Here is a 26,384-nt window from a genome sequence, read left to right as displayed (position 1 = left end):
TTGATCCTGTCATTATGATGTTTCCTGGTTATTTTGCCCATTAGTTGATGCAGTTTCTTCCTAGCGTCAATGGTCTTTACAATTTGGAATGTTTTTGCAGTGGCTGATACTGGTTGTTCCTTTCCATGCTTAGTGCTTCCTTCAGGGTCTCTTGTAAGACAGGCCTGGTGGTGACAGAATCTCTCAGCATTTGCTTGTCTGTGAAGGATTTTACTTCTCCTTCACTTACAAAGCTTAGTTTGGCTGGATATGAAATTCTGAGTTGAAAATTATTTAAGAATGTTGAATATTGGCCCCGACTCTCTTCTGGCTTGTAGAGTTTCTGCCAAGAGATCTGCTGTTAGTCTGATGGGCTTCCCTTTGTGGGTAACCCGAGCTTTCTCTCTGGCTGCCCTTAACATTTCATTTCAACCTTGGTGAAACTGACAGTTATGTGTCTTGGGGTTGCTCTTCTCAGGGAGTATCTTTGTGGTGTTCTCTGTGTTTCTTGAATTTGAATGTTGGCCTGCCTTGCTAGGTTGGGGCAATTCTCCTGGATAATTAATATCCTGAAGAGTGTTTTCCAACTTGGTTCCATTCTTCCTGTCACTTTCAGGTACACCAATCAAACGTAGATTTGGTCTTTTCATGTAGTCTCATATTTCTTGGAGGGCTTTGTTTGTTTCTTTTTACTCTTTTTTTCTCTAAACTTCTCTTCTTGCTTTATTTCAATAATTTGATCTTCAATGACTGATACCCTTTCTTCCACTTGATTTAATCAGCTGTTGAAGCTTGTGCATGCATCACGTAGTTCTTGTGCCATGGTTTTCAGCTCCATCAGGTCATTTAAGGTCTTCTCTGCACTGTTTATTCTAGTTAGCCATTCATCTAATCTTTTTTCAAGGTTTTTAGCCTCCTTGCAATGGGTTCAAACATCCTCCTTTAGCTCAGAGAAGTTTGTTATTACCGACCTTCCGAAGCCTACTTCTATCAGCTCGTCAAAGTCATTCGCCATCCAGCTTTGTTCCATTGCTGGCGAGGAGCTGCGATCCTTTGGAGGAGAAGAGGTGCTCTGGTTTTTAGAATTTTCAGCTTTCCTGCTCTGGTTTCTCCCCATCTTTGTGGTTTTATCTACCTTTGCTCTTTGATGATGGTGACCTACAGATGGGGTTTTGGTGTGGATGTCCTTTTTGTTGATGTTGATGCTGTTCCTTTCTGTTTATTAGTTTTCCTTCTAACAGTCAGGTCCTTCAGCTGCAGGTCTGTTGGAGTTTGCTGGAGGTCCACTCCAGGCCCTGTTTTCCTGGGTATCACAAGTGGAGGCTGCAGAACAGCAAATATTGCTGCCTAATCCTTCCTCTGGAAGCTTCACCCCAGAGGGGCACCTGCCTGTATGAGGTGTCAGTCATCCCCTACTGGGAGGTGTCTGCCCGTTAGGCTACATGGGGGTCAGGGACCCACTTGAGGAGGCAGTCTGTCTTTTCTCAGAGCTCAAACACCATGCTGGGGGAACCACTGCTCTCTTCAGAACTGTCAGACAGGGACGTTTAAGTCTGCAGGAGTTTCTGCTGCTTTTTGTTCAGCTATGCCCTGCCCCCAGAGGTGGGGTCTACAGAGGCAGCAGGCCTTGCAGAGCTGCAGTGGGCTGCGTCCAGTTTGAGCTTCCCCAGCAGTTTTGTTTACCTACTCAAGCCTCAGCAATGGTGGATGCCCCTCCCTCTGCCAGGCTGCTGCCTCGCCAGTCAATCTCAGACTGCTGTGCTAGCAGTGAGCAAGGCTCTATGGGCATGGGACCCACTGAGCCAGGTGCAGGATATAATCTCCTGGTGTGCCGTTTGCTAAGACCATTGGTGAAGCATAGAATTTGGGTGGGAGTGGCCTGATTTTCCAGGTACAGTGTGTCACGGCTTCCCTTGGCTAGGAAAGGGAAATCTCCCCACCTCTTGTGCTTCCTGGGTGAGGCGATACCCCGCTCTGCTTTGGCTCACCCTCTATGGGCTGCATGCACTGTCCAGCCAGTCCCAATGAGATGAACCAGGTACCTCAGTTGGAAATGCAGAAATCACCTTCTTCTGCCTTGATCACGCTGGGAGCTGCAGACTGGAGCTGTTCCTATTCAGCCATCTTGGAATGGAATCTCTCTTGCATCTTTTTAAAATTCATTCACAAGCATTTACAAACACGTCTGCATGTGTAGGGAATATATAATATTATTTAGTGGCCTTAAAAATATGAATTGTGTTATGCTATATGTATTGTTTTGCTGTTTGCTACTTTCACCCAACATAATGTCTGACAGCTTTTCATGTTAATACATATAAATCTACCATTTTCTTGGTTGCATAGTATTCTACTATGAATACTAGGATAAATACTAGGATATTCTACTAGAATAAATAGACTATAATTTGTGTAGCCATTTCCCCACTGACATGGTTATTTCTAAATTTTTGCCAGTGTAAAACCTGCTGTAATGAATATCTTACATGTCTCTTTCTTTTCTCCACTGACTTTTAAATACTACTTTTAATCAATATTAGATTCTTATGAATACTTGGGTTTGTTTCAGGATTCTCTATTTGATTCTGTTGATCCATTTATTTATACCTGTATCCACACCTTTCATTTTTATATTTTTATAATATGTTTTCATTTTTATATTCACTTTTCATTTTTATATTTTTATAATACTTTTCATTTTTATATTTTTATAATATGTTTGTTATCTGGCATTGAAAGAGCCTCCTTTCATTTTTGTGGTTATTTTTACATATTTACTATTTCAATGAATTTTAAATGCAGATTATCACACCCATGTGGATCTTATTAGCATTTTTATTTGGTATTTCACTGAGTTTACAGGTTTAACCAGGGAGAGTTAGCATCTTTACATGAATGAGTCTTTATATAAATAAACATGGTATGACTTTCCATTTATCCAAATTTTTAAGTCCTTTAGTAATACTTCGTACTTCTCTCTGTAAATATTTTGAACATATCTTGTTTGCTTTATTTCTAGATAACTTCATTTTTGTTGCTACCGTGAATAGAACTTTTTCTTTCATTTTGTAATTACTATAGGAGTATAAGAAAGCTATTGGTTTTTGTATGTTGTCTTGTGCCAGCAACTTTACTAATAAATTCTCTTTTCTTTCTAATAGATTTTTTGTTGATTCTATTGGATTTTCTTGGTAGGAAAACAGATGATTACAAATACTGATAGTTTTTGTCTCTTTGTCTTTAGCCTGTATACCATGTGTGCTTTTTGTGTTTTAATGCATTGGCTAGGACCTCCGATTTAAATTTGAATCATAGCAATATCAAATATCTTTATTTTATCCTTCCATTTAATGGGAATGCTTCTAAAATGTCATCAAGTATTAGGTTTGCTGTGGGTGTCTGGCAGTTACCCTTTATTAAGTCAAATAAACTCTGTTGAATTTCTGCCTTTTCGAGGCTTTTTAAAAACAAGAATGATCATGCCTGTAATCCTAGCAATTTGGGAGGCTAAGTAGAGTAGATCACTTGAGTCCAGGAGTTTGAGACATAGCAAAACCTCGTCCCTACAAAATAATAATAAAAACAAATTAGCGAGGTGTGGTGGCATGTGCCTGTACAGAATCCAAGATACTTGGTGAGGGCTGAGATAGTAGGATTGCTTGAGCCTGGGATGGTTGAGACTTCAGTGAGCTGTGACTGCACCACTGTACTCCAGCCTGGGCGACAGAGCGAGACCATGTCTCAAAAAAAACAAAACAAAACAAAAAAACCCCAAAAAAAACCCAAAAACAAAAACCAAAAACAAGAATGGATGAAAAAGGAAAGCTTTATCCATTGTTTTTTCACCTGTAAGTCGGACATATAGTTTTCTCCCTTTACATTATTAATGCATAAAATTGCATTGATAGCTTTAACAATTTTTTATTAAAATTTCCAAATGTACATAACAGTAGAATGTACAATAAAACCCCCTACATACTCATAACTCAGCTTCAATAGCCATCAACATTTTGCCATACTTGTTTCAACTATGCTGTTCCCCTCTTTTATGCTGGAATATTTTAGGCTAATCAGGAATATCATATAATTTCACTCCTCAATATTTCAGTATGCATAGCAAAAGAATTATAGCAAAAAGAACATCTTCTCATATAGTCACAATGCCATCATCACACTAATACTTGGTGAATAATCTGATTTTTCTAATTGTCTGAAAATGTTTTTGCCATTGAGGTTTGTTGGAATCCAGATCCAATTGAGGTCACCTTATTGTATTATGTTATATCTCTTAAGTTTCTTTAAAAAATTTTAAAAGCTAAAACCAAACAGTACCTCCTCTCTTTTATCATAATGACATTGGCTTGTTGAAGAAACTTGGCATTTGTCCTCTAGACTGTTCCATATTCTGGATTTGACTGATTACTTCCTTGAGGTGTTACTTTACTTGTTTCTGTATTGCCTGTTGTTTCTTGTAAACTGGAATGTAAAGCTAAAGACTTGATTAGACTGGGTGGTGTGGCTCATACCTGTAATCTCAGCACTTTGGGAGGTACTTTGGGAGGTGGGCGGATCGCTTGAGCCCAGGAGTTCAAGATCAGCCTGGACAATATGGTGAAAACTCGTCTTTAAAAAAATGCAAAAATGAGCTGCTGTGGTGGCCCACGCCTGTAGTCCCAGCTACTTGGGAGGCTGAGGTAGAAGAATCACGTGAGCCTGGGGAGGTCAAGGCTGCAGTGGGCAGTGATCATGCTACTGCAGTCCAGCCTGGTCAACAGAGTGAGACCTTGTCTCAAAAAAAGAATAAAAAGACTTGATTAGATTCAGGTTTTTAAAATTATTATACTTCCTTTTATGTAATTTGCAGTTGTCTCACTTTTAGTAATACTAAAAATGGATTGAGGTGGTGATAGTCTGATCCCTTCATTGTAAAGTTCTCCATCATCCTTTCATCTTTTGCATTGCTTTACCATTTATTTGATAATTGTTATTCGAATCAATTATTTCATTAGGGATTTCAAAGTAATGATTTTCTAATTCTATCATTCTTTCAGTATTCATCAGCTAGAATTCCTCTGTAAGAAGAACTATCCTTCATCTACTAGGGTTATTTGGTAAGCCTAAAACACAGTTTCTATGGGAAAGACACAGTAAATTCTTAACTCTTTCCCTTTAATTGCCAGTTTTCTAAGTAAGGAGTTAGTGCCCTGTTCCACGTTGACACATCTTTAAATGCTAAACCTTCCCTGCAGTCCTAGGATTAGCCTATTGGGGCACAATGTATCTTTTTAAATCTACTGCAGGATTTGAGTGACTAGTATTTTATTTGGCATTTTAAAAATCTGTGTTTATAAATGAGATTGCCTATAGCGTTGATCCTCAGTTGGGCAAAACTACCCCTCAAGAAGGCATTTGGAAATATCTGGAGGTGCTTTTGGTTGTCAGTTTATTGAGTGTGTGAGTTGGGGGAGTCCTACGATAATTGAGGAAATGGTGACTAGGGATGCTAAATGAAGAACGGTCTCAACAAAAATGCTATTAGCACTCCTGTGAAAAATGCTGGCCTGTAGTTCTCTTGTGCTTGTTCAATTTTTGTATCAAGGTTATATGCTTTTATATCAAGGTTCATATGTGAGGTGGGCTATCATTTTCTTTCCCTTACTTGTCAGTTTTGGTATCAAGATTATACCAGCCTTATAGCTGTGTGGTGTCATTTACCATTTTTTTAATATGGAAAAAATGTTTGGAAAGTTTCATTATTCTGTTCCTAGATAGCTTTGTCAAACACCCACAAAATTTCTGGAAATGGTGACTTTTAAGGTAGATTATTGATTATCATTATACATTCTTCAGTGATTAACAGGTTTATGTAAGTCTTCTATTTCATAGGACAATTCTTGGACTAATTTTCCTAGAAATTATCCATTTCACCCAGATTTTCAAAATTATTGGTGTAAAAGTTATACGGTATTCTTAAAATAATTTTTTAATATAGTCTCTTTCTGTAGTTTGGTCCCCTTTCATTTTTTTTGAGATTATGTGTTGTATTTATTTTAAATAGATTCTGGCACAAACTTTTGTAGTAGCGGAATAGAAAGTGAAACACTTAGAAGACATATCTGGCAATCAAATTGATAATGATACCAGTTCATATTTTTCACTGATCTTTTCTGCATTTCCATTAATTCTTTTTAAAATAAAATTTACTTTAAGTTCTGTGGTACATGTGCAGAACATACAGGTTTGTTACATAGGTATACATGTGCCATGGTGGTTTACTGCACCTATCAACCTGTCATCTAGGTTTTAAGCCCCACATACATTAGGTATTTGTCCTAATGCTCTCCCTCCCCTTCTCCCAACCCTTGCCAGGCCCTGGTGTGTGATGTTCCCCTCCCTGTGTCCGTGTGTTCTCATTGTTCAACTCCCACTATGAGTGAGAACGTGCAGTGTTTGGTTTTCTGTTCCTGTGTTTGTTTGCTGAGAATGATGGTTTCCAGCTTCATCCATGTCCCTGCAAAGGACATGAACTCATTCTTTTTATAGCTGTATAGTATTCCATGGTGTATACATTTTCTTTATCCAGTCTATCATTGATGGGCATTGGAGTTGGTTCAAAGTCTTTGCTGTTGTAAATAGTGCTGCAATAAATATATGTGTGCATGTGTCTTTATAGTAGAATGATTTATAATACTTTGGGTATATATCCAGTAATGGGATTGCTGAGTCAAGGGGTATTTCTGATTCTAGATCCTTGAGGAATCGTCACACTGTCTTCCACAATGATCGAACTAATTTACACTCCCACCAACTGTGTAAAAGCGTTCCTATTTCTCCACAACCTCTCTAGCATCTGTTGTTTCTGACTTTTTAATGATCGCCGTTCTAACTGGCATGAGATGGTATCTTATTGTGGTTTTGATTTGCATTTCTCTGATGACCAGTGATGATGAGCATTTTTTCATGTTTGTTGGCTGTATAAATGCCTTCTTTTGAGAAGTGTCTGTTCATATCCTTTGCCCACTTTTTGATGGGGTTGTTTGTTTTTTTCTTGTAAATTTGTTTAAATTCCTTGTAGATTCTGGATATTAGATCTTTGTCAGATGGATAGGTTGCAAAAATGTTCTCCCATTCTATAGGTTGCCTGTTCACTCTGATGATAGTTTGTTTTGCTGTGCAGAAGCTCTTTAGTTTTACTAGATCCCATTTGTCAATTTTGGCTTTTGTTGCCATTGCTTTTGGTGTTTTAGTCATGAAGTCTTTGCCCATGCCTATGTCCTGAATAGTATTGCCTAGGTTTTCTTCTAGTGTTTATATGGTTTTTGGCTTTACATTTAAGTCTTTAATCCATCTTGAGTTTATTTTTGTATAAGGTGTAAGGAAGGGGTCCAGTTTCAGCTTTCTACATATGGCTGGCCAGTTTTCCCAGCACCATTTATTAAATAGGGAATCCTTTCCCCATTGCTTGTTTTTATCAGGTTTGTTGAAGATCAGATGATTGCAGATGTGTAGTCTTACTTCTTAAGTCTCTATTCTGTTCCATTGGTCTACATATCTGTTTTGGTACCAGTACCATGCTGCTTTGGTTACTGTAGCCCTGTAGCATAGTTTGAAGTTGTGTAGTGTGATGCCTCCAGCTTTGTTCTTTCTGCTTAGGATTGTCTTGGCTATTCCGGCTCCTTTTTTTGTTCCATGTGAAATTTAAAGTAGTTTTTTTCTAATTCTGTGAAGAAAATAAATGGTAGCTTGATGGGAATAACATTGAATCTATAAATTACTTTGGGCAACATGGCTGTTTTCATAATATTGATTTTTCCTATCCATGAGCATGGAATATTTTTCCATTTGTTTGTGTCCTCTCTTATTTTCTTGAGCAGTGGTTTTTAGTTCTCCTTGAAGAGGTCCTTCACGTTTGTATTTCTAAGTGTTTTATTCTCTTTTTAGCAATTGTGAATGGGAGTTCACTCATGATTTGACTCTCTGCTCGTCTATTATTGGTGTATAGGAATGCCTGTGATTTTTGTACATTGATTTTGTATTCTGAGACTTTGCTGAAGTTGCTTATCAGCTTAAGGAGTTTTTGGGCTGAGACAATGGGGTTTTCTAAATATACGGTCATGTCATCTGCAAACAGAGAAAATTTGACTTTCCCTCTTCCTATTTGAGTACCCTTTATTTCTTTCTCTTGCCTGATTGCCCTGGCCAGAACTTCCAGTACTATGTTGAATAGGAGTGGTGAGAGAGGGCATGCTTGTCTTGTGCCTGTTTTCAAAGGGACTGCTTCCAGCTTTTGCCCATTCAATATGATATTGGCTATGGGTTTGTCATAAATAGCTCTTACTATTTTAAGGTATGTTCCATCAATACCTAGTTTATTGAGAGTTTTTAGCATGAGGGAATGTTGAATTTTATTAAAGGCCTTTTCTGCATCTGTTGAGATAATTGTGGCTTTTGTCATTGGTTCTATTTATGTGATGGGTTACGTTTATTGATTTGCATATGTTGAACCAGCCTTGCATCCCAGGGATGAAGCTGACTTGATCATGGTGGATGAGCTTCATAATATGCTACTGGATTCAGTTTGCCAGTATTTTATTGAGGATTTTTGCACCGATCTTCATCAGGGATATTGGCCCGAAATTTTCTCTTTTTTGTTCTATCTCTGCCAGGTTTTGGTATTAGGATGATGTTGGCCTCATAAAATGAGTTAGGGAGAAGTCTCTCTTTTTCCATTGTTTGGAATAGTTTCAGAAAGAATGGTACCAGCTCCTCTTTGTACCTCTGGTAGAATTAGGCTGTGAATCTGCCTGGTCCTGGTTTTCTTTTCATTGGTAGGCTATTAATTACTGCCTCAATTTCAGAACTTGTTATTGGTCTATTCGGGGATTCGACTTCTTCTCGATTCAGTCTTGGGAGGGTGTATATGTCCAGGAATTTATACATTTCTTCTAGATTTTCTAGTTGATTTGTGTAGAGGTGTTTATAGTATTCTCTGATGGTAGTTTGTATTTCTGTGGGATTAGTGGTGATATCCTCTTTATCATTTTTTATTGTGTCTATTTGATTCTTCTGTTTTCTTCTTTATTAGTCTGGCTAGTGGTCAATCTATTGTGTTAATCTTTTCAAAAAACCAGCTCCTGGATTCATTAATATTTTGAAGGGTTTTTCGTGTCTCTATCTCCTTCTGTTCTGTTCTGATCTTAGTTATTTCTTGTCTTTCGCTAGTTTTTGAATTTGTTTGCTCTTGCTCCTCTAGTTTTTGTTCTTTTCTTTTCTTTTTTTTTTTTTTTTTTTTTTTTGAGATGGAGTCTCACTTTGTCACCCAGGCTGGAGTGCAGTGGCACGATCTCAGCTCACTGAAAGCTCCGCCTCCTGGGCTCACGCCATTCTCCTGCCTCAGCCTCCCGAGTAGCTGGGACTACAGGTGCCCACCACCACACCTGGCTAATTTTTTTGTATTTTCAATAGAGACGGGGTTTCACTGTGTTAGCAAGGATGGTCTCGATCTCCTGACCTCGTGATCTGCCCACCTTGGCCTCCCAAAGCGCTGGGATTACAGGCATGAGCCACCATGCCTGGCCACTTCTTTAGTTCTTTTATTGTGATGTTCGGGTGTCAAATTCAGATCTTTCCAGCTTTCTAATGTGGGCATTTAGTACTATAAAATTCCCTCTTAACACAGCTTTAGTGATGTCCCAGAGATTCTGGTATGTTGTGTCTTTGTTCTCATTGGTTTCAAAGAACTTCTTTATTTCTGCCTTAATTTCGTTATTTACCCAGTATTCATTCAGGAGCAGGTTGTTCAGTTTCCATTAGTTATGTGGTTTTGAATGAGTTTCTTCATCCTGAGTTCTAATTTGATTGCACTGTGGTCTGAGAGGCTGTTTGTTATGATTTCTGTTCTTTTGTATTTGCTGAGAAGTGTTTTACTTCCAATTATATGGTCGATTTAGAATAAGTGCTATGTGGTGCTGAGAAGAATGTATATTCTGTCTATTTGGGGTGGAGAGTTCTGTAGATGTCTATTAGGTCAGTTGTTCTAGAGCTGAGTTCAAGTCCTGAATATCCTTGTTAATTTTGTGTCTCATTGATCTGTCTAATATTGACAGTGGGGAGTTAAAAATCTCCCACTATTATTGTGTGGGAGTCTAAGTTTCTTTGTAGTTCTCTAGGAACTTGTTTTATGAATCCGGGTGCTGCTGTATTGGGTGCATATATTTAGGATAGTTAGCTCTTCTTGTTGAATTGATCCTTTTACCATTATTTAATGCCCTTCTTTGTCTTTTTTGATCTTTGTTGGTTTAAAGTTTATTTTATCAGAGACTAGGATTGCAACTTCTGCTTTTATTTGCTTTCCATTTGCTTGGTAAATATTTCTCCAACCCTTTATTTTGAGACTATATGTGTCTTTGCACGTGAGATGGGTCTCCTGAATACAGCACACCAATGGGTCTTGACTCTTTATCCAATTTGCCAGTCTGTTAGTCCATTTATATTTAAGGTTAATATTGTTATGTGTGAATTTGATCCTGTCATTATAATGCTAGCTATTTATTTTGCCTGTTAGTTGATGCAGTTTCTCCCTAGCATCAATGGTCTTTACAATTTGGTGTGTTTTTGCAGTGGCTGGTACCGGTTGTTCCTTTCCATGTTTAGTGCTTGCTTCAGGAGGTCTTGTAAGGCAGGCCTGGTGGTGACAAAATCTCTCAGCATTTGCTTGTCTGTAAAGGATTTTATTTCTCCTTCACTTACGAAGCTTAGTTTGGCTGGATATGAAATTCTGGGTTGAAAATTCTTTTCCTTAAGAGTGTTGAATATTGGCCCCCACTCTCTTCTGCCTTGTAGGGTTTCTGCAGAGAGATCAGCTGTTAGTCTGATGGGCTTCCCTTTGTAGGTAACCTGACCTTTCTCTGTGGCTGCCCTTAACATTTTTTTCCTTCATTTCAACCTTGGGGAATCTGATGATTATGTGTCTGGGATTGCTCTTCTCGAGTAGTATCTTCATGATGTTCTCTGTGTTTCCTGAATTTGAATGTTGGCCTGTCTTGCTAGGTGGGGAAAGTTCTCCACCATCATATCCTGAAGTGTGTTTTCCAACTTGGTTCCGTTCTCCCCATCAGTTTCAGGGACCCCAATCAATCATAGGTTTGGTCTTTTCACATAGTCCCATATTTGTTGGAGGTTTTGTTTGTTCTATTTCATTCTTTTTTCTTTAATCTTGTCTTCACTCTTTATTTCAGTAAGTTGATCTTCAATTTCTGATATCTTCTCTTCTGCTTGATTGATTCAGCTATTGATACTTGGGTATGCTTCACAAAGTTCTCATGCTGTGTTTTTCAGCTCCATCAGATCATTTATGTTCTTCTCAAAACTGGTTATTCTTGTTAGCAATTCCTGTAACCTTTTATCAAGGTTTTTAGCTTCTAACATTGGGTTAGAACATGCTCCTTATGCCCCACCTTCTGAAGCCTACTTCTGTCAGTTTATCAGTCTCATTCTCCATCTAGTTTTGTGCCCTTGCTGGAGAGGAGTTGCGATCATTTGGAGAAGTAGCATTCTGGTTTTTGGAATTTTCGCATTTTTCGCTGGTTTTTCCTTATCTTTGTGGATTTTTCTACTTTTGATCTTTGAGGTTGATAACCTTTGGATGGGGTTTTTGTGTGAGGGTCTTTTTTGTTGATGTTGATGCTTTTACTTTCTGTTTGTTAGTTTTTCTTCTAACAATCAGGCCTCTCTTCTGCAGGTCTGCTGCAGTTTGTGGGAGGTCCACCTCAGACCCTGTTCAACTGGGTATCACCAGTGGAGGCTGCAGAACAGCAGTATCACAAGTAGAGGCCGCAGAACAGCAAAGATTGCTGCCTGCTTCTTCCTCTGGAAGCTTTGTCCCAGAGGGACACAGGCCTGATGCCAGCCAGAGCTCTCCTGTATGAGGTGTCTGTTGACCCCTGTTGGGAGGTCTCTCCCAGTCAGGAGGCATGGGCATCAGGGACCCACTTCAGGAGGCAGTTCTGTCCCTTAGCAGAGCTTGAGCACTGTGCTGGGAGAATCCTCCTTGTCAGGATCAGCTGCTCTCTTCAGAGCCGGTAGGCAGAAAACTTTAAGTCGGCTGAAACTGTGCCCACATCCACCCCTTCCCTCAGGTGCTCTGTCCCAGAGAAATACGAGTTTTATCTATAAGCCCCTAACTGGGGCTGTTGCCTTTACTTTAGAGATGCTCTGCCCTTTGAGGAGGAATCTAGAGAAGCAGTCTGGCCACAGCCGCTTTGCCACGTTGTGGTGAATTCCGCCCAGCCCAAATCTCCCAGCCTCCTTAGCAATGTCAGGGGAAAACCGAATAATAAAGCCTCAGTAATGGCAGACACCCCTCCTCCCACCAAGCTAGATCCTGGTTGACTTCAGACTGCTGTGCCAGCAGCGAGAATTTCAAGCCAGTGGTTCTTAGCTTGCTGGGCTCTATGGGAGTGGGACCTGCTGAGAGAGATCACCCTGGCTTCAGCCCTCTTTCCAGGGCAGTAAATGGTTCTGTCTCACTGAGGTTCCAGGTGCCACTGGGGTATGAAAAAAACTCCTGCAGCTAGCTTGGCGTCTGCCCAGTCGCCCAGTTTTGTGCTTGAAACGCAGGGCCTGGTAGTGTAGGCGCATGAGGGAATCTGCTGATTTGCAGATTGCAAAAACCATGGGAAATAAACGTAGTATCCAGGCCGGGTAGCACAGTCCCTCATGGCTTCCCTTGGCTGGGGGAGGGAGGTCCCCCGGCTTCTTGCATTTCCTGGGTGAGGCAATGCCCCACCATGCTTTTGCTCGCCCTCTGTGGGTTGCACCCACTGCCTAACCAGTCCCAGTGAGATGAACTGAGTACCTCAGTTGGAAATGCAGAAATCACCTGCCTTCTGCATTGGTCTCGCTGGTAGCTGCAGACTGGAGCTGTTCCTATTTGGCCATCTTGCCTGTACTCCAAAATTCCTTCTTGCTTGGGGGAGATTAGTCTTTGTTCCATTAAAGCCTTCAATTGATAGTATTAGGCCCACCCACATTATACCCTTTCATTTTTTAATGTTAATTTGTGCCTTCTTTATTTTTGAAATCATACTTGACAAAAACTTTTGTATTCTATTAGTCTTTTCAAGTAAATATTATTTCTTGTTATTGATCCACTCCATGGTTCTATTATTGTTTGCTTTCTACTTCAGTAATTATTAATTTCATCTTAATTATTTTTATTTTTTACTTATTTTTCTTTTTTTTTTTTTTTTTTTTTTTTGAGACTGAGTCTGGCTCTGTCGCCCAGGCTGGAGTGCAGTGGCCGGATCTCAGCTCACTGCAAGCTCCGCCTCCCGGGTTTACGCCATTCTCCTGCCTCAGCCTCCGGAGTAGCTGGGACCACAGGCGCCCGCCACCTCGCCCGGCTAGTTTTTTGTATTTTTTAGTAGAGATGGGGTTTCACCGTGTTAGCCAGGATGGTCTTGATCTCCTGACCTTGTGATCCGCCCGTCTCAGCCTCCCAAAGTGCTGGGATTACAGGCTTGAGCCACTGTGCCCGGCTTACTTATTTTTCTTAATATTTAATTTTTGCAGGTACATAGTAGGTGTATATTTTTATCAGGCACATGAGATATTTTGATATGGGCATGCAATGCTTAATAATCACATCAGATTAAATAGGGTATTCATTACCTCAAGCATTTATCCTTTGTGTTATAAACAATCCAATTATACTCTTTTAGTTATCTTAAAAAGTATAATTAAATTATTATTGACTATAGTCAGCCTGTTGTGCTATCAAATACTAGATCTTATTCATTCTATCAATTTTTTTGTACCCATTACCCACCTTCACTTCCCAGACTCTGGTAACCATTCATCTACCCTCTATCTCCATGAGTTCGATTGTTTTAATTTTTAGATCCCACAGTAAATGAGAACATGTGATGTTTGTCTTTCTGTGCCTGGTTTATTTGGTTTAACATAATGAAATAATGCTTATTTCATTTAGCATAATGACTTCCTGTTCCATCCATGTTGTTGCAAATGACAGGATCTCATTCCTTTTTCGTGGCTGAATAGGACTCCGTTGTGATATGTACCACATTTTCTTTATCCATTCGTCAGCTGATGGACACTTAATGTTGCTTCCAAATCTTGGCTGTTGTGAACAGTGCTGCAATAAACATGAGAGTACAGATATCACTTTGATATACCGATTTCCTTTCTTTTGGGTATATACCAAGCAGTTGGATTGTTAGATCATATGGTAGCTCTATTTTTGGACTTTTAAGGAACCTCCAAACTGTTTTCGTTAGTGGTACTAATTTACATTCCCATCAACAGTGTACGAGGACTCCCTTTTCTCCACATCTTTTCCAGCTCTTGTTATTGCCTGTCTTTTGGATGGAAGTCATTTTAATGGAGGTGAGATGATATCTCATTGTAGTTTTGATGTGCATTTCTCTGATGATCAGTTATGTTGAGCACCTTTTCATATGCCTACTTGCCATTTGTATGTTTTCTTTTGAAAAATGTCTATTCAGATCTTTTAGCCATTTTAAAATCAGATTATTTTATTTTTTTCCTATCAAGTTGTTTCAGCTCCTTGCACATTCTGCTTATTAATCCCTTGTCAGATATATAGTTTGCAGATATTCTCTTTCATTCTGTGAGTTGTATCTTCACTTGATTTTTTTCCTTTGCTGTGCAGAAGCTTTTTAACTTGATGTGATCCTATTTGCCCATTTTTCCTTTGGTTGCCTGTGCTTGTGGAGTATTACTCAAGAAATTTTTTGGCCAGCCCAATGTCCTGAACAGTTTCCCCAGTGTTTTATTTTAGTGTTTTCATAGTTTGCGGTCTTAGATTTAAGTATTTGATTGATTTTGATTTTATTTTTGTATAAAGCAAGAGATAGGAATCAAGTTTCATTTTTCTGCATATGAATATGCAGTTTTCCCTGCACTATTTATTGAAGAGACTGTCTTCCCCAATGTATATTCTTGGCATCTTTGTTGAAAATGAGTTTATTGTAGGTGAATGGATATTTTTCTGGGTTCTCTATTCTGTTCCATTGGTCTATGTGTCTGTTTTTTGTTGTTGTTGTTGTTGTTTGTTTTGTTTTTTTGTTTTTTTGCCAGTACCGTGCCCTTTTGGTTACTATAACTCTGTAGTATAATTTGAAGTTAGGTAATATGATTCCTCCAGTGTTATTCTTTTTGCTCAGGACAGCTTTGGCTATTCTGGGTCTTTTATGACTCCATATAAATTTTAGGTTTGCTTTTTCTATTTCTGTGCAGAATGTAATTGGTGTTTTGATAGGGATTGTGTTGTATCTGTAGACTGCTTTGGGTAATATGGGCATTTTAACAATATTAATTCTTCCACTCTGTGAACATGGAATATTTTCCCCTTTTTTGGTGTCCTCTTCAATTTCTTTCATCAGTGTTTATAGTTTTCATTGTAAAGATATTTCGCTTCTTTGGTTAATTCCAAGTATTTAATTTTATTTTTGGCTATTGTAAATGGGATTTTTTTCATTTCTTTTTCAATTGCCTATTATTGTTATTGTGGTAAAATATACATAACATAAAATTTGATATTTTTACCATTTTTAAGTGTAGAGTTCATTGGGATTACGTAAATTTACATTGTTGTTCAATCATCACCACCATCCATTTCCAGAACCTTTTCACTTCTCAAACTGAAAGTTCACAACTATTAAACAATTACTCTGTATTACCCTTTTCCTCAAGCCCCTCATAACTTTTGGTCTCTGAATGTAACTATTTTAGGTAACTTATATCAGTGTAAACACACAATATTTCCCATTTTATGTCTGGATTATTTCATTTAGCATAGTGTCTTCTAGTTTATCTATGTTGGAGCATGTGTCAGAATTTCCTCCTTTTTAAGGCTGAATAATAGCCTATTATACATATAGACAACATTTTGTTTATCCATTCCTCCACTGATGGACATTTGGGTTGTTTCCACCTTCCCATTTTTTTTTACAATTGCATTTTTATGGATTTATTTACTTGATATTTTTTGATTCTATTCACATACCTGAAAATTTACCTCTTTTTTGAAGTGTACCTTTTTGTGATATTAGTATATTCGCAATGCTCTGGAACTATCACAACTATCTAGTTCCAAAATATTTTCAACACCCCAAACAGAAACCCTATACCTGTTAGCAATCACTAGCAATTCTTCCTTCCACCACCGTAGCCTCTGGCAACCACGAATCTACTTTCTGATTATATGGATTTGCCTATTTTGGATATTTCATATAAATGGAATTTCACAATATGTGGCCTTTTGTTTCTGGTTTCTGTCACTTAGCATAAAGTTTTCAAGTGTCACCTGTGTGTAACTAACATGTATCAATACTTCATTCCTTTTTTTTTTTTTTTTTTTTTTTTTTTTTTAACACGGGGTCTCACTCTGTCACCCAGGCTGACTTAACACCACATAGAAGCTGCCATGGCTTATGGCTTGTACCCTCTGAAGCAGTGGCTGGAGCTGTACTTGGGGCCCTTTGAGCTGGTGCTAGAGGGGCCTGGTTGGGTGGTGAAGTGTCTTGAGGCTGCACAAGCCAGTGGTGCCCCAGGCCTGGCCCCCTAAACCATTCTTTCCTCTTAGGCCTCTGGGACTGTGATGGGAGGGGCTGTCCCAAAGACTTCTAAAATGCCTTTGAGGCCTTTTCCCCATTGTGTTGGATATTACCACTTGGCTCTCTTTTGAGTCATGCTAATCTCTCCAGTAAGTGGTTGCTGTGCAACCTGCTTGGATTCTCCCCCTGAAAATACTTTTCTTTCTCTGCCACAGGGCCAGGCTATACATTTTCTAAACATTTGGACTCTGCTTTTAAATGTGAGTCCCAACCTTAAGTAATTCCATTGCTCCCATATTGGATCATAGGTTGTTAGAAACAGCCACACCACTTCTTGAATGCTTTGCTGCTTAGAAGTTTCTTCCACTAGTACCCTAAGTCCTCACTCTTAGGTTCAACCTTCCACAGTTCCCTAGTACCAGGGCACAATGCAGCCAAGCTCTTTGATAAGGCATAATAAGGGTGACCTTTCCTCCAGTTCCAAATAACTTCCTTATTTCCTTCTAAGACCTCATCAGCCTGGCTTTCACTGTCCATGTTTCTATCAGCATTTTGGTTGCAACCACTTAACCAGTCTCTAAGAAGTTCCAAACTTTCCCTCATTTTCCTGTCTTCTGAGACCTCCAAACTCTTCTAGCCTCTGCCCATTACCCAGTTGCAAAGCTGCTTCCCCGTTTTCAGGTGACTTCATATTAATACCCCACCCTCAGTACCAGTTTTCTGATGCCAGCATCTGCTTCTGATGAGGACCTCAGGAAGCTTCTAATCATGGCAGAAGGAGAAGGGGGAGCAAGCTCATCAAATGGTGAAAACCAGAGGAAGACGGGGGAGGTGCCACACTCTTTTGAACAACCAGATCTCATGTAAACTCAGAGCAAGAACTCATTTATCATCAAGGGGATGGACCTAAGCCATTCATGAATTGAATAAGCCATCCACCTCCATGATCCAAACACCTCCCACCTGTCCCCACCTGCAATGCTGCTGATTACTTTTCAACATGAGATTTGGAGGGGACAAACATCCAAACCATATCAAATGGTAATCATGTGAGGTGATGGATGTGCTAATTAGCTTGACTATGGTAATCATTTCACAATGTGTATGTATATATATCAAATCATCACACTGTACATCTTAAATATACACAATTTTTATTTTTCAGTTATATCTTAATAAAGGTGGAAAAAAATTATAGCATTTCTTTCCCCTATTTTTGGCTGCATGCATACCATGTAGAGTCATCATATAAAGTTTCTCAGTTTGTTGACTTAAAAGGCACAGGACCAAGAGTGTGAATGGGGACTGCAATTAACCCATACTCTGCTCTCTAACTTGTATATCCTAGTTTGGTCCTGCCCCATCCAAGAGGAAAGAGCACCATTTCACCATTTTGTAGTTCAGCTACTTTGAGGACACATCTTAGTATGATTTGTCTTCTTGAAGAGGCTACCTTTTAGTACTTTGTATAAATACCTTATATGTATTGGTGGAAATCCTAGAACAATGGATACTATTTTCTTATCCTGGAATTCGGGCCACCTCACAGCCTTTAGTCTAGCTGAGACTAATAACCAGTTATAAAATGCCCCTCATAATTCTCTCCAAAGGTCTCGTGATTGTAACCGGGTCTGTGGTATAATTTTTAAATCAGAATTCTTCAGTTGCAGACCACAGCAATTGATTTTGCATAACTTAAACAAAAAGGAGTATTTAGAAGGATATTGGAATTACTCAAATCTAAATTGACATGCTGAAAAACAAGGCCTCAGGGAGGTCAGGAACCATCGAGCTTGAGACATTTAGGTAGCAGAACCTCAGTCTCTATAGTCCCCAGTCAGGTTTAAATATTCAAGGATGGGGAATCTGATTATTTCACTAAGAGGGATGGGATCTTTCATCAGAACAAAGGTCAGTGAAAGAATTCTGGACAAACCAAGCAATAGTTACCAAAGGAGACAAAACAAGGTGTCAACATCCAAGTGGAGATGTTGAGTAAACCTTTAAATATATAAGTCTGAATCTCAAAAGAGAGGGCTAGACTGGGATAAACGATTGGGAATCATAAAGATAACTGAAATAATGGGCATGGTGTAGATTGCCCAGAAAGAGAGTGAGAGGCCATGCAACCCTCCAGCTCTGTTGCCTGAGGGCAGGAGCGCTTACTACACAGTAATTGTAGCTGGAGGAGTGTTCCTATTTGGGGGAGTGCAAAAAAGTATTCCTAGAGATTGGGAAGAGTGTAGGGTATGGGACTATAACACTGTGCTGAGAACATTCTGTTTCATAAGAATGAACTTGATATGTGGAGATTTTAATGGAATGTAACATCTTTCTGTCAAAGTTACAATAAATGCCATCTTATTTTTTCTGTAACATTTATCATTTATATTGCACCTGGGCCTGTGTTGAGTGTTTTATGAGTGTGATCTTATTTAATCCTCACAACAAATTAATGAGGTAGGTATTATTATCAACCACATTTTACAGTTCAGTTACTGAAATCTCAGAGAGTTTAAGTAATTTACTCAAGGTCATATTGCTGAAAAGGGTAGAAATGGGACTTAAGTAAGGTCTACCAGAATTTAAAAAAATTTCTACTCTATATTAGATGATGCAGCAATACAAACATTAGCTATGGTTTACGATTCTTGAGCCCCTACTGTGTACCATGCAATGTGCTGAACACTTTATCTTATTTAATCTTAATAAAACATGATACAGAAAGTACCATCATTATCCCTCCTTAACTGATGAAACTAAGACCTGGAAATATTAATTTCCTGGTTGTCACACAGTCAGTAAGTGGTAGAGTCAGTACTTGAAGACATTTGCTTGATTCTAAGGCCTATATGTTTCACCAACACACACTTTTCTCTAACAAAAATAACCAAATCTTTTAACAGTGGCTCTATTCCCTGGCTTTGCACTAGAATCACCTGGGAAGCTTTAAAAAATGATGCTGAGCCTTATCATCAAAGATTCTGATATAATTTAACAGTAATGTGGACAAGTCATTGGGTTTTTAAAAAGCTATTCATTCATTCAATTTATTTAATAAATATTTAATGAATGTCTACTCTGTGCCAAACACTTTCTAGGCATTTACATTCTAGCAGGATGTATCAGTTAGCCATTGCCACAGTGATGTGTAACAACAACCACAAAATTTCCGTGGCATGAAAAATTAATCACTTATTAAGCATTTATCTTCACAGATCTGGAGGGCAGCTGAGACTCAGATTATTAAAGAGGGCTCTGTTGGGTAACTTTATTCAGGCTGGGGTCACTGTGCTTTCCTGCTGCAGTACTGTGGGTAAGCTATGATGGTTCTGCTTCATGTATTTCTCATCCTCCTTAGACCAGTGAACTAGCTGGGGCTTCTTTCTCTGTGGCTTCTTTCATGAATCATAAGAGATGACATGTCCAACTCTGGGTTCACTCCATTAACCAAAGTCTCATGACTGAGCTCAAAGACAGGAGGTGGGAAAATAAGCTCCATTTTTTGGTGTGTGGATTTGCAAAGTTCATGACAAAGGTGGAGAAAGGGGCCAGTAATTCAATTTAGGTGGGAAAGACTAACAAAGAACAATAAGCATGATACATAAGTAAATTATCAAGTATATTAAAAGGTGATAAGTAATATTTCAGGATTCTAATGTGTAGCTAGGACTGAGAACTACTGATCTTACAGTGTTAAACCTGGAAAGAAACCTGGTCTAACATTCCTTGAACCATTTTCAAAATAGTAAAGCAGACCCTTCTCCCAGAAAGGAGAAGAATCTTATTCGAGGTCCATGGATAGATAGAAATGGAGCTAGGACCCAGGTCTTCTGATTCTTTAGACTATTTCTCTTATACCACAGTATTCCAATCTGTAGTCTTAGAATTCTCCCTTTATTGATGGCACCAAAAATATGTTGTGGAAGGACATCGTCATTCTTACTTCTCTTGATCTCAGACATTAGGGGTATGCTACCTAATTCCTATACTTCTCTTAGTGACTCAGTTCAGAGCCCAATTTGACATTCTCCATGTTTGTACCTTTCAAAACTTTATACACATTCTATCCTCTTTCAGCCTTTTTTTTTTTTCTCTTCAAGTTGAAGACTGTTCGTTTTGGTCTGTCCTCATGTGATTCCCCAGGGTCCTACCTCAGCTGTCTGCTTGGTTATTGGGCCTTGTCTTTTCTCCAGCTCTCTAATGCCTTGAATGAAGAGTCTTTCTTGAGTTACTTTTTTACTCTGAGCATCCACTAGGCCTTATAGTCATTGTTGCTGTTTTGGATTACAGTCTTCTTGATTTGCCAGGATGAACAATCAGAAGAAAAGAAAATATATGGAACTTGCTTGTACCTGGAGTTTATTGTCTGGAGAGAATGGTGAGTAACTGAATGAAGTAAGAGAGGGTATATACTAGGTAAGCCTATTCATTGTCTTTCTCTTGTTTCTTTTCCTCATACCCTTAGAGATTCTTCTGAAACTTTAAAATTTTGTTAGATGTGAATTACTTGGATACAGTATTTACCCATTAATCTCTTGAAACTGTCTCCACAATTTTTGTGTTGCCTAAAATAGGGATAAAGAAAGAGAAGAGGCAACTGTGGTTTCCGTTGTTTTCCATAATCCCCCAAAACATTTACAATTATAAAAGACTCCAAGTCTCTTCCTTTAATGTAACCATAGCTTTTCAAAGGACACAGCACAAAAGAACAAAGAGTGAAGACTGCTGGAGTCCTTCCTCTTGTGGTTGATTCCTGAAATCCAAGGAATGTTTAGTTGTGGGGAACAGAAACCAGTTATTCTCAACAGACCACTCACTTGCCTGCTCATTTCTGTGACAGTCTCATGTCTGCCCATCCACACCCTGCTTCTTCCCATTCACCTCTTAGCACCCATCTAGTCACAACTTCTTCCCAACTCTAAGTCTTACTCTTGATTTTAAAAGTGTGCAAGTAGTAAAAAATTATAGGAATGTGGAGTTGTGTGTGTGCTGTGTATTATTATTTATATATCTATATGTAAAGTATCTGGATTGAGTGTGTGTAAAATATGTATTTGAATGTAGGTCATCATATGTATCTTATATATCTATCAAATTAATAATCAGCAAAGCCCTGATCTTTAACGAGTTAGGCTCAATGGAAACCACTGAAAGGACACAAAGATAGATGTGTACCCACCCCCCACCCGCTACACCCTTGTTCTGCTCTCTAATCTTTGCACATACCAGAGATTTCGTAAGTTCTGTGAGTACCTGGTTTTCTGCACGTACCAGAGATTTTGTTTTGCACATACCAGAGATTTTGTAAGTTCTGAGGCAAGGTCACAAGACGTGTTTAAGTAAGATAAACTCTTGCTGCCATAAACCTGCTCTCCCGCCTCAAAGTTTGAACCAAAATATCAGAAATGGCGGGAATCAATCATAGTTAGCCAAATCGCCTTGTTCAAACACTAGCCAATCATATATCTGATTTGTATAATAACTCTATGCCCACTTTTCTTAGACTATATAACACTGCTCAGAGCTCAGTGGGGGAGCTCTCCTGCCCGTCTCGTTTCACGAGCGAGGGAAAGTTCCAGGTTCGAACCTGTAATAAAGATCCTTGCTGCTTAGCTTTGACTCTGGACTCTGGTGGTCTTCTTCGGGGAATAAACGGTCTGGGCATAACAAATGGGGGCTCGTCCGGGATTTCCCCCAAGCCCACCAGACCCCCAAGTCAATGGATCTTAATCTGTAGGTAAGCCGGCTTTGTCACTGTCTCTGTCTTTGTCTCTGTCTGTCTCCCTGAAATTTCGCGAAATCTGTAATCTGTAATCTGTATTGGTCTGTTTTATAAGTGGCATGGTCTTGGCGGACGCGCTAAAAGACAGCCACTCGGGACTGGTGGGAGACGTCCCGCAGTGCCCATCTGGGGGCCTCCATCCTTGGTTGCCCCGTCTGACTCAGGTCGGAAGTCCGACACGCGCTTGCGAAGGCTCATCGTTTCTCACTGTCTGTCCGTTATTGTTAAGTGTTAAGTGTAAGTCCAAAACGAAACATAAAACCTTTTCTTCCCCTTCCAGGACCGGACCTGTCAGATACTCCCCTCTGCTTCACACTCATTTTCGTCCCTCCTTCTCTTTGTAGGAGCAGTCCAAAGATGGGCAACAACCAGAGCTCGCCGCTCTCACTCCTTGTTACCAATTTTAAGGATGTGAAGGCTCGGGGGCGTAACTTAAGTGTAGAACTAAAGAAGGGAAAGCTAGTTACTTTCTGCCGTTCGGAGTGGCCCTCTTTCGGCGTAGGGTGGCCCTCCGAAGGAACTTTCTGTCTCTCTATTATTACTAAGGTAAAAACTAAGATTTTCCTGCCAGGGCAGTCAGGACATCCTGATCAAATTCCTTATATTCTAGTGTGGCAAAATCTTGTGGAAGACCCACCACCCTGGATAACTCCATTCATCCTTGAGCCTTGCAAGGTCCTAGTAATGCGACCTACAAGACAAAGGACTCCCTTTGCTCCCTCGGCCCCTGTGCTGCCAGACAGCCAGGACCCCCTAACGTTAGAACCCACACTTCCCCCACCATATCCGCACCTTATCCCGCAGGACCCAGTCCCCCAGGGTGGTGCTTCCGTAGAGGGAAACCGAGAAGCGGAAGCAGCCGAGAGCAAAAGTAACCCGGGGGGGGCGGCTGGCCGAACGCGAGGCCGCGTACTGCGGGACCAAGCTTCCCGACTCCCTGACTCCACCGTAGCCCTGCCTCTCAGAGAAATAGGATCGCTCGATGATACCGGGCTCTCCCGTCTCATGTATTGGCCTTTTTCCACTAGTGATTTATACAATTGGAAGTCCCAAAATGCTCGGTTCTCCGATAATCCCAAAGATCTAACCTCGTTGTTAGACAGTGTCATGTTTACTCACCAGCCAACCTGGGATGACTGTCAGCAGCTCCTCCGAATCCTGTTCACAACGGAGGAGCGGGAAAGAATCCAAGTTGAGGCCAGAAAGCTGGTTCCAGGAGATGACGGCCAGCCAACTGCAAATCCTGACCTCATTAACGCGGCTTTTCCTTTGACCCGGCCCAGATAGGACTACAACACGGCAGAAGGTAGGGGACGACTGCTCGTTTATCACCAGACTCTAATGGTGGGTCTCCGGGCTGCAGCTCGCAAGCCCACCAATTTGGCTAAAGTATATTCTGTGTTACAAGGTAAGACAGAAAGCCCCGCTGTGTATTTAGAGAGATTAATGGAAGCTTTCAGACAGTATACCCCTATGGACCCGGAAGCACCGGAAAATCAGGCTGCGGTAGTAATGTCCTTTGTAAACCAGGCAGCATCAGATATTAGAAGAAAACTCCAGAAATTAGAAGGTTTAGAGGGAAAGCAGATTCAGGACCTCCTTCAGATGGCCCAGCGAGTTTATAATAATAGGGATACTCCAGAAGGAAAACAGTTCAAGGCAACCAAAGAAATGACCAAAGTTTTAGTAGCAGCTTTCCCCCAGGCAGGGAATGGCCAAAGCAGAAAGCAGACAAAGCAAGGCTCTAGGCAAGGATTAGAAAAGGATCAGTGTGCTTATTGCAAGGAACGTGGTCACTGGATTAAAGACTGCCCAAAGAAACGGAGACCAGCTAACCCTACCTCCGTACTCGTTACCCAGGACTCTGACTAGGGAAGACGGGGTTCGGACCCCCTCCCCGAACCCAGGGTAACTTTGCAAGTGGAGGGGTCCCCAGTTCGCTTCTTGGTCGATACTGGGGCGGAACGCTCAGTCCTAACCAAACCAATTGGAAAAATGTCTAAGAAAACATCCTGGGTGCACGGGGCCACAGGCATCAAAAAATACCCCTGGACAACCCAGAGGACTGTAGACTTAGGAACGGGAAAAGTCTCCCATTCCTTCCTAGTCATCCCAGAGAGCCCCTGCCCTCTACTAGGGAGGGACTTGCTGACAAAAATGGGGGCCCAAATCCACTTTGAGCCAGAAGGGCCCAAGATAACTGATTCCCAAAACAGGCCAATATCTATCCTGACTGTCACCTTAGAAGATGAGTACAGACTCCATCAAGAGCAAAAGCCCCCCGATCAGGAAATTGACTCTTGGCTCCAGCGTTTCCCTGAAGCGTGGGCAGAAACTGGGGGCTTAGGGCTAGCTAAACATCGACCTGCCATATTTGTGGAAGTTAAGCCAGGGACGGACCCGGTTCGGGTTCGGCAATATCCTATGCCCCTGGAGGCAAGAGAAGGAATTACGTACGCCCCATATCTGCCGACTCCTAGACCAGGGAGTCCTACGGGCTTGCCACTCATCCTGGAATACTCCACTGTTACCTGTTCGTAAACCCAACAGTACGGACTACAGGCCAGTACAGGATTTAAGAGAAGTTAATAAAAGGGTCATGGACATACATCCCACTGTGCCCAATCCATACACCCTTCTGAGTGCTTTACATCCCGAAAAACAGTGGTATACCGTTCTTGATCTAAAAGATGCTTTCTTCGGCCTTCCTCTGGCTCCCAAAAGTCAAGGACTCTTTGCATTTCAATGGACGGATCCTGAGAGGGGCATCAACGGTCAGCTAACATGGACCAGACTGCCACAAGGGTTCAAGAACTCGCCAACCCTGTTAGATGAAGCCCTTCATGAAGATCTGGGTGAGTACCGGTGGCAACACCCTGAAATAACTCTTTTGCAATATGTTGATGATCTCTTAATAGCAGCCAGATCCCCGGAAACTTGTGTTCAAGGGACTGAGGACCTCTTGAAGACTCTGGGGGAGCTAGGCTACCGAGCCTCAGCAACAAAGGCTCAGATCTGCAAGTCGGAGGTAACTTATCTGGGGTACCTATTAAAAGGGGGGCAACGCTGGCTAACCAAAGCCCGAAAGGAAACAGTCCTACGCATCCCTAGACCCCAGTCGACACGGCAAGTGAGAGAATTCCTGGGGTCGGCAGGGTTCTGTAGGTTATGGATACCCGGATTTGCTGAGTTAGCCAAGCCCCTATACCAGGCAACAAAGGAACGGCAGCCCTTCAATTGGACGGAAGAGGCTGAGCTGGCCTTTCAACAAATCAAAACTGCCTTGTTATCAGCCCCCGCGCTGGGGCTCCCTGATGTCTCCAAGCCCTTCCACTTATACGTAGATGAAAGTAAGGGTGTTGCAAAAGCCGTGTTAACACAGTACCTAGGCCCCTGGCAGAGGCCAGTTGCCTATTTGTCAAAAAAATTAGATTCAGTGGCTGCTGGCTGGCCACCCTGCCTGCGGATAATCGCGGCGACCGCCCTAATGGTCCGAGACGCTGATAAACTTATCATGGGGCAAGAGTTGCGCGTTATAACCCCGCATGCCATTGAAGGCGTCCTCCGGCAGCCGCCGGACCGATGGATGAGTAACGCCCGGCTCACCCACTATCAAGGACTGCTGTTAAACCCCCTCAGAATAACTTTTCTGCCCCCAACCTCTTTAAACCCTGCTTCACTGCTGCCAAATCCAGACTTGGACGCCCCGTTCCATGAGTGCACTGAGATACTGGCTCAGGTGCATGGGGTGCGGGAGGACCTGCAAGATCGTCCGCTCCCCGACACAGAACTCACCTGGTTCACTGATGGCAGCAGCTACGTCCACCAAGGCCAGCGGTATGCAGGAGCGGCTGTAACGTCAGAGACTGAGATACTTTTTCAGGATGGACAGAAGGGTTCCCAACTAAGAGAGAAACTGCTCAGGTTGTAGCAAAGAAAATTTTGGAAGAAATCCTCCCCAGATATGGCTTTCCCATCCAAATAGGGTCAGACAATGGACCAGCCTTCGTTGCTAAGGTAAG

At 40.9% G+C, this 26,384-nt stretch overlaps 1 protein-coding gene across 19 annotated transcripts in view; it reads left to right on the top strand.

The window, feature by feature from the left end:
- The window catches only part of LOC105490450 (ribonuclease inhibitor-like), a 75,562-nt gene that overhangs the window by 11,773 nt on the left and 37,405 nt on the right, over window positions 1–26,384 (top strand). For 7 of the 19 annotated variants that reach the window (XM_071088724.1, XM_071088720.1, XM_071088723.1 and 4 more), the window contains exon 1: window positions 17,510–23,668. The exons of 11 other annotated variants lie outside the window; for them this stretch is intronic. In XM_071088724.1, coding sequence (XP_070944825.1) covers window positions 22,720–23,649 — 930 coding nt within the window. In that variant the 5' untranslated portion in view covers window positions 17,510–22,719 and the 3' untranslated portion in view covers window positions 23,650–23,668. Of the gene's footprint in view, window positions 1–17,509; window positions 23,669–25,086; window positions 25,125–26,384 lie in introns of those variants that run through there. One more of the 19 variants, XM_071088726.1, reaches the window with a different exon arrangement.

Source organism: Macaca nemestrina, chromosome X (assembly GCF_043159975.1).
Source record: "Macaca nemestrina isolate mMacNem1 chromosome X, mMacNem.hap1, whole genome shotgun sequence".
Classification (NCBI taxonomy): domain Eukaryota; kingdom Metazoa; phylum Chordata; class Mammalia; order Primates; family Cercopithecidae; genus Macaca; species Macaca nemestrina.
The sequence above is the reverse complement of the archived record's forward strand: the minus strand, read 5'-3'. Positions and strand labels throughout refer to the sequence as shown.